The sequence below is a fragment of the Tachypleus tridentatus genome, chromosome 1 (genome assembly GCF_004210375.1).
Source record: "Tachypleus tridentatus isolate NWPU-2018 chromosome 1, ASM421037v1, whole genome shotgun sequence".
NCBI lineage: Eukaryota > Metazoa > Arthropoda > Merostomata > Xiphosura > Limulidae > Tachypleus > Tachypleus tridentatus.
Window position 1 is genome coordinate 128,087,085 of NC_134825.1, and position 16,810 is coordinate 128,103,894.

General features: G+C 29.8%; 1 protein-coding gene across 6 annotated transcripts in view; it reads right to left on the reverse strand.

Moving 5' to 3' along the window:
• Positions 1-5,959: 5,959 nt before the first annotated feature.
• The window catches only part of pyd3 (beta-ureidopropionase pyd3), a 52,004-nt gene continuing 41,153 nt past the window's right edge, over positions 5,960-16,810 (reverse strand). For all 6 annotated transcript variants that reach the window (XR_013012783.1, XM_076450888.1, XM_076450869.1 and 3 more), the window contains 4 exons: positions 14,022-14,048; positions 12,238-12,278; positions 10,200-10,286; positions 5,960-8,565 (listed from right to left, as the gene is read on the reverse strand). Coding sequence is in view for 5 of the 6 variants with exons in the window: in XM_076450888.1 (XP_076307003.1) it covers positions 8,431-8,565; positions 10,200-10,286; positions 12,238-12,278; positions 14,022-14,048 (290 nt within the window). In the remaining variant the exon portion in view is untranslated. The remainder of the gene's footprint in view (positions 8,566-10,199; positions 10,287-12,237; positions 12,279-14,021; positions 14,049-16,810) is intronic.

Consider the following 16,810-nt stretch of genomic DNA (forward strand, 5'->3'; position numbering starts at 1 on the left):
CATAGATGTTTATCATTTTGCTTCGTACCGTGTAAAAAAACAAATATGAAATAAATAACATCTTAAGACAAATCACGTAGTTGCATATCAGCAAGTTTGCTGGCTTACACATTAAAAATCGTTTTTCGATACCCGTGAAAAGCAAGCACAGACCAAATAGTTCATGGTATCGTTTTAAACACAAACATCGAAAATAAAACCTGTGGACGGTTACCAACTTTTATAGTTGTATGAACTAAAATGATGTAGAAATGATCATGTGTACTATAATATAAGTAAATTAACTTTATAAAAAATATCTTACTTTGTTGAATAAGATTTTCTTAGTGAATATTAGTTTAAAAGAGGGTAAATGCCATATTGTGATATAAACTTTTCAAAAATGAATATACACAAAGGCACGGTATGGCCAGGCGGTTAAGGCACTCGACTAATAATCCATGGGTCGCGGGTTCGAATCCCCGTCACACCCAACATGCTCGCTCTTTCAGCCGTAGGGGCGTTAAAATGTAACGGTCAATCCCCCAATTCGTTGGTAGAAGAGTTGGCGATGGGTGGTAATGACTAGCTGCCTTCCCTCTAGTCTTACACTGCTAAATTAAGGATGGTTAGCGCAGATAGCTCTTGTGTAGCTTTGCGCGAAATTCAAAAACAAACAAACAAACAAAAAACTAAACAGTAAATTAATTATTTGTAACGCATATGTTCAGACTAAAAGGATGTTATATAAGACAAAATGAGATAACTAAAAGACTTATTAAAACATTAAGTCTATTGATTTCCAATTTGAGTTATGCGAGATGATAGCACATTCAGAAAATGTTTCGCAAAGAACAAAATGAACATTGCTAGATTCCGGGTTTGAATACCGTTGGTGGGCAGAGCACAGATAACCCATTGTGTTGCTTTGTGCTAACTTCAAATATATATATAAACATAAAGAGCAAACCAAAAAGGTTCACGTGGCTGCGTAAACAAAAATTAAATTATTGTACTTGACAAAAGAAACGAGTTGGAGCTTTGCTATAAAGGGTCGGATTGAAAATTTGTAGAGAAAGACATGTATACCAGATAAAGAATGGAACAAGGAGAATAAGATACTTCAGTATTAAGCAAAAAGAAAGCTGCGACAAATTACAACTTAATATTACCTGTACCACCTTTCAACCTGAGTGCAACCAACATTCCAGGAGTTCATTGAAACAGCAATAAGTTTAAGCAACTATAAGACCCCACAAAGTGACTTTCGGAGTATGAAACTTTTTTCTAAGCATTAGTACAAGTTTAGGACCTTTCTATATGCTATTTACAAGAATGTCAAATAAATAAATAAAATACCCGAATAAAAAATGCATTATTTGATATTATGAAAGGATGAAGTTTCAAACTTGTTTTGCCATCACACAAGATTTGTATAGTGAAAATACTCTGTACTTTTTGCCGTGAGGATATTATAACTATGACAGCTAATCTCACTATTTGATTAAGGATAGCTACATTGATGGCAGATGCTACTGACTGGTTGTCCTGAATATTATAAGACTCTAAATTAGGGATAGCTATATCCACTATCTTTATCAGGATTGAGCCCTGTATTTTGTGCAAATTCGGTGAGAGTGGATGGAAGTGGAGTAGCAGTGTATAAATGTATTAGCATTATACGTTATAACATGGTCACAAGAACTGGAGCCTTTCTAAAAACAGGCAAATTTAGAGATTTATTATATTGTTCTTAATATCGAATAATCAAAAGCACGATGTTTATAATACAGAAGCATTTTTATTTTTGCCTCAGTGGGAAAATATTCTTGACAATACAAGTTACTATGTGCCCAAATTTTGAGAAGCTCTAACTTGGTCGTTAAGCCCATGTGTTTCATAAGATATTGTTTCAATCTAAAATACCAAAATTTTATTTTCATTTGTATGTTATTAATTTGTTTTATTTTCATTTAGCAGTGCGTAATGTTTATAAAACACTAAAAGTTATTACACTTTCTTTCTTTCTGGGGCCTTTGCTACTATACAATGTGCAATTTAAAATTCTCGTGTTTGTCTTTTCACTGAATTTCTATCTCATTGTATCTTGTAGTTTCTCTGTAATTTTCAAACAGTATAAGATATCCTTTGTTTTAGTTCTAAATTTATCGTATACAGCGAGTTTATGCTACATTGCGTTTTTAAAACTGGTATCTATCAATTATCAGAAATAATGTCATAACTTGTATTTTCTACAAGCTATAATTAGTAATATATTTTAAATTAATTACTTTAACGAATTATACCTGATAGAAATACTTGTTCATGAACTGAAAGAGTCAGCTTATTTTGTTTTGCACATTCGTAAAAAGCAACATGAGGGTTATCCGAGCTAACCATCCTTACTTTTGTACCAATAAGCTAAAGAGAATATAGCTGGTCAACAGCTTCCATTGACAACTTTTGGGTGAGTCTAATCGATTGCTGGGATTTTATCAACATTCTTTTAACAAACTGTAAGTGTGTAACCATAATTTATTATTATTTTTCAACAACAAGACGTGAACTATTGATCCTTCAATTCATAGTCTTCTATGCTAACTAGTCCAACCCTAAAAGTATGAAACGTTGAATACTTTGTTAATTATTTTTTCACATATTAGATCTAACGGTTTGTAATTAAGCATGAAGCTGTTCAATGGACTATCTGTGCTGCATTCACCAAGGGTATGTCTGCGCACTCACACCGCTAGAAAGTAGGTTTCGATACCCGTGACAGGCAGAGCAGAGGTGGCCCATTGAGTAAATTTGTGCTTAATTTCAAACAAATCAATTTATAATTGAAGTAGAATACTCTTTTTTGTTGCACTTAATTCTTACGATAATTTAAATTTCAGGTGTGATAACGATGGTGATCTTATGCATCAAACTAACATATTTTATGTTATATATATTAAAACTTATATTATTTAAACAAATGTGACAGTAACAAGATGTGTGTGTCAACATTTTTTTTTATCAATCGTTGTAGTATAATCTTGGCTTTCGCTCCGGTTTCTACATTGTGACTCTGTAATTATTAATAGGATGATTATTAGTTTATTAGGCCCAACTGCAGACCAAAGTTCAAATGTGATATATGGGTAAACTCACATCCAACAGAAAAAATATAAGTAATTCACAATATAAGAACATTCCAGAGTAAGTTAAGCAGAGAAAAACTGAACTTGGCACCGAAGGTGTGTGTGTTTTTCGTATAGCAAAGCCACAAAGGGCTATCTACTCAGCCTACCGAGGGGAACAGAACCCCTGATTTTAGCGTTGTAAATTCGGAGACATACCGCTGTACTAGCAGGGGGCGGCACCGAAGAAAGAAGACTCAAGTACACACGCAAATAAAAAACAGTTTTTATTTCTAGATTCTTTTTAAGTGTACTTACAGTCAAAAGCTATGTACTTGAGAATTATCGCACCAATGTTTGAAATGTAGTGCCCGTTGCTTTTTTTTGTTTTAATTTTTTCCTTACTGTAAAAGTTGTAATTTCTAATAAAATATTTAGACATTTCTGCAGAAGACAGATACAGAAGCAAGAATACTGTTGTAATACACTGTCAAGTCAAAACGAGTTTTTAATGTTGTTTTCCCACAGTTCTAAATTATCTAATTTAACAACCATTTTCATTATCTATTCTCGAATTTGCAGTCCAGGCACGCTAATCACTAGAATATACTAGCCCATGTATTTGAAGCCATAGTATTATTCGCTGCATTGCCTTTGAGTATTTTTACGTTTTCGTCTTTTATATCTCTTAAGAGCCACTTATAAATTACTCTAGAATATTTATACTGCTCCCTGATTAATCATAAATATTTACTTAAAATACCAATTTAATGAAAGTAAGTTTTTATTTGTAACTTAAAAAAACGATTTGTTTTTGTAAATAGCGTATACACACAAGATTAAATTTTTATTGTTCTGTCGATTTTTACGTAAATCTACTCAAGAGCTACTGGCGCTAACCGCCCCTAATTTCGAAACTTTTTATCTTGTTTCATGGGTTTTTTATGCTCAAAATATTACTTTATACGATGACTGACTTTATACAATGTATTGATAATAAACACAGCTTGGTGATACGGGTGACGATTTACTATAGCTATTGACTATTTGATCGCATTAGTTCAAAATGTAAAAATGTTAAGCTACAGATGGAGATTCGTTTGAGAATATAGTGACACTTGTAGTTTCTGTATAACTACTTTTTTCTATATACTGCTTAGTAATGAGTAAATATATCTATATTAAGATCCAACTCCTACTAAGCACGTTTAAAATTTTACCAGTAGAAAAGTCTTTTCTGATAAAATACATACGTTTAAAACATTGCTTTAAATAAACCTTCCTGTATTTTAAGGGCTTATTTTAAGAAGGTGTATTATAAAGTCTAATATGTGTATAGACGTTTTTCACTCCTTCACTTCATATATAATATATGGGTTGGCTTCCTAGAAACACTAACTGTACCGTGTTTAAAGCATTGTCCTATCTACGTTACAGTTCGTCCATCATTGGCTCATAATTTCTGTTTCACCTTATACTTAAGTTTTTAAAAGGAGTACCATATGTTTGTAAGAAAGTTAACTTATAGAGATAATGATAACCTCGTTTATACGAGAATTATAATGTTTTTTTGTTTTTTTAAGCTTATGCAAAATATAGAAAAAACAAGTCAACTTTTCAATACTCCTATGACTTTCGCAGTACCTTATTTAATATTCTACTGAAGTTTTGGGTACAGTATACTAAGCATGTTTTGTTGCAGACAAAACAATTGCAAATGAGCAGTTTTCAGTGATTTTCCTTTCCCACGTCTAACACACATGCTTTTGTGGTGTATTTTTTTTATATAAATTCTTAACAGGTTTTTAAGTATTGTTTGAGTTTAATTTTTACTGTTTACAGTGTTTTTTCCCAGATATTTTATTAGGGTTTTGTGTAATTCCCTGCAATCCCTATCAGAAAATACTAACATGGTTCATAATAGTTGAAATAGCACTTTGTAGGTGTACATGAATTGTGAGGGCACTTTAACTCACAAAATCAGAGATCCATAGGATTCTAATATAAATGTCCCTAATTAAATTACTGACCATGGAAAAAGCAGCCATCTGAATATATCTGCCACAGATACAAATTCACTTGGCTTTCTGAACCAAAAATGAAATTGACTTAAGTTTTGAAATGCAAATTTAATAATCCTATGGAAACTAGTAGACCTTTAAATTAATTGGACATATATGCCCACAAATATAGTTAAAAAGTACTGCCAGACTGGATACTAGAATTAATTAAAATACATTACACCAAAACCTTAGCATGCTTTGATAATGTATAATTTTTTAAAAGTATGTTTGTGGCATCTATCATTAAGTACCTTTTCATATACAAAAAGCAACTTTCAAGAAATGAAAAATATCCATCTGTTTCTTACACCAATACTGACTTAAGCCATTTCAAGGCTGTGGGCAGAGATTGAACTAAACAACAACATGGTATACCACTACACCATTTTTTTTTGAAAAACTTATTAAAAACATTTTAAACATTTCTGCAAAATATTAACTATGTAAACCATTAAACAGCAAAATCAATATAAAAACAAATGATTGCTTCATATCAAAATAAGATAAAATTATCTCAAAACTGAACATAAACTACATCTGAATCAAGAGTTATTTTATAGAATTAAGATATAGCTTTTAAGATTGTTTTAATTTTGATGTATTATAGCAATCATATATGTTAAAGGGAAAGTTTTTATGACATTTATCATGGGAAAAAATTATAAAAAAAGTTTTATTCTAATATTCGTAACATTTCTAAAAATGAGTAATATTCAATGTTTTGATGCTGTTGACTTTTATGTAGTAGTAATTTTCTCTGCATTCTTCTTCATTCATTTCACTGATATACAATAATAAAAAACACCAACTTTATTTTATTGTTCTTGAACATTAACTAATGGACAGAATTCATCTATGGTGTAAAATACAATTGATTTACTTTACCAACAGTTTTAAAGTTGCTACAAAATTTTTTAGACATTCATACAAAACCTTAAACAATAAAATCATTACAAAAGTTACTTCATATCAAACAACTAATTTGTATATTGCAATCCTACAACAATTCAAAATTTGTGAACAAATTCATAAGAAGTTGAATTCTCATTAAACACATATATTCATACAAACTACATCCCACCCAGCTTTATATATAAAGGATGTTACACAAACAATATTTACCCAGTCAATAATGATTAATAGTCTATAAAATTACTGTATCGATTAAAATATTTGAAAATGATGTGGGAAGAACATTAAAAAGGAAGAACAGATGATTAGAAACATGACATCACATTAATAAGTTCACTCTATGTTTCTGTAACTCTATGTTAGGTATAAATTTGCACTAACCCTTTACTATTACTTCTGTGTTTATATCTGTGATACTATTTAATAAAACATACAAAACCAAAAGAGAACAAGCAACATTAACAATACATAACATTAAGTATGCTAGATTTTTAAACACAAATGTATTGTTAATATTTTGAGTTTATACCTTAATTGCAACCAAAAATTATTAGTCTAAATCAAGTAAAAAACTTAAAATGTTATGAGTTGGCTTGAGTTATATAAAAGTATTCTTAATTTTAGCTTACTTATAAAAAGCTTTTGAAATGAGAAACTATGTGCAAAACATACCAAAAATTAAATTTATTAATGAGCATTAAGCAATAAGTGAAAACTTAAATCAGGTTAAAAAACTGCAAAAAAATTCATTCTCAGTCTCTAGGTTTTACATAAAACAACAGTAAAAAGGTTCCATCTTCCTAAACTAGTATATATTTCACCACACAGTAACTTCATTTTGTCACATTCTGCAGAATACAAACATCTTATATAACATGAGTCAATTTTTAAAATATTCTTTAGAAATGTAACCAAGTTCATTTTCTTGTATAATGTAACTTATTTATAAATTATCAAGAGAACAATTTTAATACCTTTTGAAAAAATAAACTTATTCATTACTGGCTATTTAATTACACATTGAATTGCAAAACCAGTCATAGATAACAGAATTATTAGAAAATAAACCAAAGGATTTCATAACATACAATCACTTAGAGACAAGTCACAAATTGTGCTATTAAGGAAAAAGTAGTAAAAAACCAAGTAAGTGCCATGGTAATACCTCACACCTACCAAATAAATTCGAACTCTCAATACAAACTGTAAATTATGATGTTCATTAAAAAAAAAGCTTTTGCTGATAACAATAATACTGCATAGAAGATCAGTTAACCAGGAGATAAACTCATGACAACAACAATGAACAATATCACCATCTTGAAACATTATTTCTTACTTATTAAGTAGTAAATGAATTAACACACAAAAAAAAAAAAAAGAAACTGAAGAAGATAGAATCCTTAATAACTGTGACACTTGAAATTCTTTTAGGCAGGATTAGAGTAAATTAATCTATGAGACACTTACCCCTCTTTGTATTAGCTATACTTTTGTGTACCAGCAACACTAAGTGTTGGGCCTTTGTACACTCATGTCGATTTTACTACTCATAAGGATTTCTACCAGCCTACCCTGAAACTGAAATTCTTTTAGGTAGGATTAGAAAAAGTTAATATATGAGACCTTGGATGTGGTCAAATATACCAATCGAAAGAGTTTAAACTCTTGAGTACAAAACTGTAATTAGATCCCAAACCAGTCAAAGGATGATGGTACTATGAGCTAAAATACTGTATTTAAAAAAAAACTCTGAACCATTCATAGAGCAGCTATCACAGCTAAACACTGAGCACCAGAAAAAGTGATTTTGTTGTTGTTAAGTTTCATGCAAAACCAATCTGGGAGTATCTGAACTAGCCATCCATAAATTTGAAGTTATACACTACAGAGAAGACAATTAGTGATCACCACCCATTGTCAATTCATGGGCTATGTTTATAATACACCCTTGGCCTCATAATGCCAAGTATGATCCATTTCTACAATAATAACAGTGCACAAACCATGGAATCCCTGATTCACAGTCCAGCATACTAACCACTGACATATATCAGTAGAAGCAAAAACTAAATTTTTTCTTTGACATTTAAATTAAAATGTCAGTCCAACTCATGGATATACATAGATATATATAAAGTGTATAAACATTAATTTCATTTCATCTTATTTTAATAAGACATGAATATTTGAACTATTTCAATCAATTACATATCAGAAAGATATCAGCTAAGAACTTCTGCAAACTAATACTTGAGATAAAAAGAAGAAACACTTGAACAAATATAATGTTCATTTTCTTATGCAAATACATACTAAATAAAGTTTTGTTGGATTTCAAAACTGCAGTTTTTTCAAACAAGAGAAACTAATTGGCAATCAAGTTTTTTTACTTGTTTCGGTCCATTTTCATTAACAACTTGTGGTCTGAAATCCAGTTGGACAGCTTGATTCAAACTTTCAGCATAAAGTTCTAAGCGTTGAGTCATCTAAAAAACAAAAAAAAGAGAGAGAAAGAGCACCAGCCATAAAAAATGAGGCTAATTTAAATACAAAATTAAAAAAATGTGTAAATGGTGTGTGTGTGTTTCATTTAGCAAATCCACCTTTGGCTATGTGCTGAGTCCACTGAGGGGCATCAAACCTCTGATTTTATAGTGTTGTAAATCCGTAGACTTGCCACTGTACTAGCGGAGAATGTGTAAATGGAGAATAAAAATTCAAATTAATATACATACATGAATATTTAAATGTGAAAAGTTAATTCTTAATAGTCTTAACACTGAGAAACTACACAGGAAAAAATTTACATAAAATTTGTTTCTTACTAGATCATTATGTCATTATATTACCCTCACATGTTACTAACTATACTCTTTCAACATGTAGAGTAAATCATTAACTTACACAAGTACTTACAGTTACTGTAAAACAAAACGTTTAATTTAATTCTAGTATAAAAATTGTTTTAATACTTTTCAAACATCTTATATTGCTTTATAATAAAGGTTTATTATTGTTTATCAAAATGCAGCATACAGGTTTCAATAACTTGAGTTGTGTTTATACAGGATTTTTCCAGCAAAATATCTGATATCCGAGCAACCAACCATTTCATATCAAACAAATTACACAAGCAATATCACAGAGCTTGTTAAAAACAGTATTTGTCCAGCTATTGCAAAGTTTTGAACTGCAACCTTGGTCTGGTGCTGTAAGGTAACAGTGGCAGAACAGTCATTGTGGAATAGAAAGTTTAGGAACTGTAATATTAAACTGTGGCCAAGCAGTTAAGCACACAATTTTCAAAGTGCATAAAAGTGCTGAACTTCTCATGTCAGTTAGTAAGTTTACACATAGAATAAGCCAGCCTACCTGAACAAAACAATGATAGGCTTTGGGATTAATATGCTATTTATATGTTTTTGTATACAGTGACAGTGACTTCTCCAATACAGTCTGCAACATCCATTTGATGTGATCTGGTTCCACCACTGCTACTGTACTATTGGTAAAATCAGTTAAGCCTAAACATCTGTGTCTGATTTCACTGCTTTGTATTAGCCTTTTTCTTCTGTCCCTCAGGTGCTTTATTATGTTTACTTGATAAATTAAATATATATACATATATATGTATGAGAACAACTAACTGAAGAATAAAGCCATTGTTGAGGACCAAAATTTCAATAATTTGATTTTATTTTTAAAATCACGTCATACTACTTCATACATATAACAGCAACTAGTTATTTAAAGTCGTACCAAGCTACAATTTCCCAATTTAATTTCTTAATGTTCAAGTTTGTTTAAAGCAATAAATGTTATAATAAAAAAAACACATTTTCATTTGTATGAAAACTTCAGTTACTTTACTTATTTATTTTGCTATATGCCAACAACTTAATAATCTTTGCTAACTCAAAGCATAGCAAAATGCCATTAAATTTCACATTTCGTATATTTTGTACTTAATTCCCTAAAAATATTTTTGTAGTATTAATTTTCATTTACAACAATTTACTCAAAATAACATGATAACGTTACTTTTTTATCCATTAATACTTCAGCCATAAAAAACCCAGAAAAAAATCTATCATACTGCACTGAAAAAAAAAGCACTTACTCTAAAGCCCCATTTGTCCCTGACTTGGCGACACATATTCAGGTCTAATTCAACCACCAAAAGTCCATCTCTGTTGCGTGATAAACCCTATTTTAAAAACAGTTTGATCATTAGTCCATAAAACCCTCTATTACAATTAAACATTTTATTCTGACAATTTGTAAGTAACTATTTTCTTCCTAATCCTGTCTGTTTAAAAAAGAAAGAGTTTAAAACTGTTTCTTTTATGGTGGTAAGAAAATTGTTTTTACTCTTCTTGGCTAAGCAATATAACAATCTTTATTACAGACAGACACTAAAAGGAACAATAAACTTATCTCAGTCACATGTTGAAACAGGTTGATAACAAGACAACATAAAATAAAGCAGCAAATTCTTAGGCTGACTGTGTTAAGTTCACATACATATTTTTCAAGTACTATGAATTGCCCATAGTGCCTATAGTTTTTATTAGTTAAGAAAGCTTATCACAATATTTCTGTTTACCACAGATTCAATGGAATGTCCAAGTTGTTGTACTTTTTGTGAAATAAAGTACTGTTATATCATTATCATAAATTGCAAGCTTTTTCAATTCCTTTCAGTGACACACTATTGTGCTACTACAAATGAGTTATTGTATCAATGCTACAGCTTCCTTCTTCCAAAATGGTGACTCCCTGCAAAAAGACAAAGGACTTAGAAACAATTAACAGTTGGTGGGGCAATTGCCATGTTCAATCTGAAAGAAACCTAGTTGCAATTTTGCTTGGTAACATATGCATACGTGGCACAAAGGAAGAAAACTCAAGCATGTGCAAGTATCCCACTTGTCACACTACGAAGAAAAGTTTTTGTGTCACCATGGAGTAAATCCGCTTGTCTCACCAAATGCTAAAAATGTTAAGTCAAATAAATCTGGTTATAGCATCCAAATAGTTAAAGTAACATCATTTGGTACTGAGGATGTGAATGAATGTGTAAAAATATTGCTACATCAAAGTAGTTTAAAGGTCAGCAGCAAGCATATGTAAACACTTTTACAACTGGCATGTCTGTTATTGGAATTTAATAAATATTATTTTATTTCCTATAATTATTCTCTTCTTTGTTTGTTTGGAACTTTACTATAATTATTGATACCAAAGAACTTTATATTTATATAGTAACAATTAAACATCAAAACCTAAGCATTTACACAATCCCATGCATAATTTAAGAAAGGTATGGATTTCCACAGTAATAACTCCAAGCAGACACCAAAAATGGGTTGATGGTTATGAATATATTTTACAGAAATATTTCCTTTCAACTTATATTCTCAATACTGCTTTATATCTGAACTTTTTTAACATAATTAAAAACAGTTTAAAATACATTTTAATTTTTTTTGCAATTGAATTAAGGATTTTTGGAAAAAGAATTTTAAAATTAAAAAGTTCTTGATTACTATTTATTTTTCAGGAATGAAAAAGGTACAGATTTAGTCAAACCAACATTACAAGCATAAATTAATAATTCAATTTTGTTTAAGAAAACCATCTTCAGCTGTACTAGAACTTAAAATAAAGAAAGAAAAATGGCTCATTTACAGGTTTGGCCCAAAAGTGTAAAGAAAAACAACAAATTTTCAAGTTGGTGAATTACACAAATGTTTTGTGTACATGATGCACTGTAATACATTTTAAGTTACTTGATTAAATACCCTTATAAATACTTTTTCTCTAATTTTTAAATTTAAATATTTCACTCCACAATATATAGCTGTTATCTAAATCTATTTTATATATAGCAGGGAAAAGTAGTTTCCAAACAACCATCTCAATAGTGATTCCTATTTTTTAAACCTGATTTTCTCTTAACTATTTACATCAAGACATCATGAATTATAAGCATACTTTAAATTATTTCTAATATATTCTTACCCTAGCATAATAAACTTAATCAATACAGCATTAATCTTAAGATATCATTACCTTAGCATTACCTGAAGTTAATGTGAAATAATTAACTATTATTGGAAAAATAAATGCAACATAACAAGAGAGGAAGTACTTACAGGAGTTCTGCTTCCATCCGGAGCAGCTATATAACTTGAGCCTATGAATTGTTGAATATAAGAAATAATATTTGGGAACATACACCAATTAAAAATATGCAAAAGTCTAATGCACCCCCATCATTCCACTACTGCTTTTATTAAAGGACATAATAATAATACAGAAAAGAAACAAAAAAACATTGAGCCATTAATTATGCAGGAACTTATGAATATTACTATCATTTTGAGGCAACTCTAGCAAAACCAACAAAAACTAAGTGTATACTTTTGTTGCAAGGTTTAAGAAAACTTTCCTTTTTAGTTTTTTAAACATTTTATATTAAGATGCCCTGGCAAATATATCAGAAACAACGTATACATTTGTTGCAAGGAATGAGGCAGCTTTCCTTTTTCTTTCCCAAACATTCTACACAAAGATGCCCTACATTATCTAAGTAAGTTGGGTTGTAAATATTTATTTAGTTAGTGATAACAAAATTTCAAAGTATTGGTGTTGTGTCAGTTTTACTTGATCCGAATTGCAAGATGTGATCTAAAAACTCTTTTTTTGAAAGTAGTGTATGTGAATATTCTCTATCAGTTACAGTTCATTATTTCAACTAAGATATCTAAGAGATTTTTATCATTCTAGCACTTTTTGCATAGAATGTGTTACTTCACACATCAATCACATTTAAGTAGAAGTACATGAAAATCAGGTACTTTACATCCTTGTTGCTTATTTTCAAATGTAGGTTACGAGTATTTATACAAAAAGTATCTTAGTACTAATTTGATTTTAAGTAAATTATTAGCAATGCTACACAGATAGTTTAAAATGTCAAAATATTGCTTTGTTTGAACAACAGTACCAACTGATAGTGACTGATGACAAGAGTATCTCAATTTTGTGGAATAATGCAGCTTAAAATTAAAGAAGCCAACATTCATGGATAAATGAAACATGCATCCACTACATGATCCAAATATGACCAATTTTTACATCAGAAAAATTGTGAAAAACTGTCTATATTGCTGCTTGGCATCTTTTTACCAAATCTCATGTATGTTAGTTGACATACATATGAATAGTCCATGAAAACTCCAAACTGTCCTTTCCTTGCTGAAAAATTGAACAAAAGATAAACATTTCAAAATTGTCAATAATTCCTATTTGGAACCTTAAAAGTATCTTTGTACATTAGTCAAAATATGGCCAAGTAATTGACTAAATACCCCAAAATTATGCTTTTTTGAAAGTTTGGTGTTTCCATACAAGAAAATTTATATTTGTGCTCATTTTCATCTTAATTATTGTAACTATAACTACATGGGAGCTCAAAATATATATTTCTAGGGCTAATTTTAACCCTATAAAATCTTTAAAAAGTCTAAAAAAATAATTAAAATGTCTGTATGTATTGAACCAAGAAATAACTACCAAGTTTCAAATCAATCTGTCACAAGAAATAAAAGAATGTCAGTAGAATGAAAAGTTCCTGAAAGAAGAAGAAACAATAAAAAACAGTGTCTTTCTGCAAAGACATAATTACAGTTACTGATTGACTACTATACTTTAGCATTAGTTACAAATTGCTTCATTTCTTTCATAATTGTTTTCCACTTTCCCAGAAAATACAACTCTTTCTTAGAATACTTCATTATTTAACTTTTACTGGGAGACTTGTTACTGGTTACCAAAAAACTGAATGTTTCCATGATCTGAAAACAGAAATAAAGAAATCAGATCTTTTCCATAGCTAATTAAAAAATATACTTTCATTTGAAAACAGGCAACTTACCAAAGAAATGTCCAAAGTCCTTGTGAGCTTTACAAAAGAAAACAGGGATTTTATGCATTAAACACTCAGATATTTAATAATCAGTAGATATGAAAAGATAGAACTTACTAAGGTATAGCTAACTATTTTCTCTATCAGATATCTTATGTATTCAATACATTCTAATTATGTAACTACTTTTCAAAGCTTCCAACATTCTAGCTTGAGAAAAAAATTAAATTTTTTATGAAGTTAGTTTCATTGTTAAACCAAAATAAATTACGATAATCACATTATTTTCTGAATAATATTACAAATTGGTTCCCCCTTTTTCAAATAAATGTCAGTGTTAATTTGTAACTGTTACATTTAAATAGTTGTACTAATACTTGTAATTTATTTACCCAAGTATCTTATATTTTTAAGTCTCCACCCTCACCAAACCATAAAGCTTGTTCTAATCATAACTGTAAAAAAACAAGATAAAATTTACAAAAAAGAAAAAAAAATGATAGACTGATTGCCACTAAAATAATTCAATCTCAACAGTTTTTTGGCCATGGCCTAGCAGATCTTAGAATGGCTCAGAGTTTTGGGATGCAGCATAGTAGCTATTAGAATGACTATTCAGTTTTTCAGGCACATACAGTTAGGTCATATTTCCATCATCTCTTCATTGATTTGATATCTAATTAGAGTTTTAGACTCACAAGGTCAAACCCTTTCAATTGATGTATTTGACCAAAGTCAAGTTCTCATAGATTAAATTCTTGTAATCCTGCCTAAATGAATTTCAATTTGAGGATAGGCTGGTAGAAACCCTGATGAGTAATAAAATCAATATGGGTATATGCCATACTTGGTATTTCTAGTGCACAAAACTATTGCTAATAAAAAGGAAAAAAAAAGTCTTGTAGATTAATTTACTCTAATACTGCCTAAAATAATTCCAAGTGCCTCAGCTATTGAGGATTCCCTCTTGTTAAGAAACACAAACTACAACTGGAATTAAGTAGCAATTTAACTTGATTGAAAAAACAGAGCAAAAGACATTACAGTATTTTTTTTCATAATTTGGATAAATTATATCAATGATAAGTTGGATCAATGTAAATTATATTTATTATAACACTAAATGAAACAGTATTTTATACATATGTACACACACAACCTTTTTATTTTTTGACTTAAAAGTTAATTTGTGTAATAAAAAACAACAACTTCTTACCTAATTTTTATATTAATTGTATGGTTATATTACAACATCTTAAATACCTAGACCAGCAATTAACTGAGAGCAAATGATTACTATAATGCTATGTATTCCAAGTAATTTTGTACAAGTTCAAAAATATGCAGCAAACCAACACTATTTACAAGAAGGAAAACACCACAATTTGTAAGACTGTAATTTTATCTCCTTAACTAACTGTTGCTCAGCAAGTCTGTACTTAACATATGTTATTTTTATGTACTGTTCTTCTCTAGTTGTGCTGTAAAATATGTTTCCTAATGGTTCAGTGCTTAGAGCTTTTAATCATTCTCATGCATGTAAAACAAAATTAAACATGTACTCTATACATCTCAACAAATACAGTTTTTGTTTTTACAAGAACTTGAAACATGTTAAACATTGAACTTCTGTATCAAACCCATCAATAAACAGTCTACCACTATAAATGTTGTAAAACCTATTTTTGAACCCAAGCAACTAAAGGTGACAATGTTGTATTACTGCTACAGTATCTCATCCTAGATGTTTCCAAGTAATCTATTCTTGGACAAAAAGGTGAAAAAATATTTTATGGAAAAGTGAGTGAAAGTTGGTATATGAGGAAGACTGAGAGATGGAATATCAAACTTAGTATAAAATGTTGCTAAAATAAACAATGTGATTATTATTTTGCTTATAAACAGATTTACAACTCCAGTAATTTTTGAATCTTTAGTAATACTAGCATCAAGTTTTAACATTATATCACGACCCACTGCATTCACAGCAAGCATTAAAATACGGTAGAAATTTCACAGTCCAGTTCACATAAGCTAGGAATTAATCCTAAGCTTAATTGTACAGATCTCTATCAATTAACATTCACTATATGAAAGGTTAACATTACCAGTAAGCTCAAAATGAACATGCAGTGTGTGTTTTATGTTACAATTTGTAATAACAAAGTTCACCAACTCAGTGAAAAGTAAACAGAAACAATGCAAAGTTTCAGAATATAAGAGAAAAATGAAGTATATACACTCTAGAAGTCTTGCTTACTTAGGAGGGAATATACAGGAGTTCCAACTGAATTTTCCACTCACACTAAGAAGCAACTAACACTAAGTTCTAATTAAAACCATATTGGAAAAAAAAGAGAAAATGTAATCCCAAGAAGTTTAAAGCAGCACAATATGAAAATTCAGCCTAACAGCATAAGAAATTTTAATATTTCTAGAACATAAGCTTTTACATTCAGAAACCAAAATATATTAATTCATGCAAGTGCAATTATACACAATATGAAAACTATCTAGTTTCAGTCAATGATAACAGCTCTGTTTTAACACTTTATCTGCAGGAAAATAACACTTATGTACCATGAAAAACATGTAAAGACCTATGTCAATGAAAAGGCAGACCTGAAAATAACAAATAAAAGAAAGTTGTGTGAAAACTTCTTACATCCCTTAAGTGTCTTACTACCATATCATAATTTGTAATCTACATTTATTACACTTTTTCTATCCCAGAACTTATGTGCATGTACCTTTTAACTATTTGTAAACTTTTATAATTTACTACCACATACATGTAG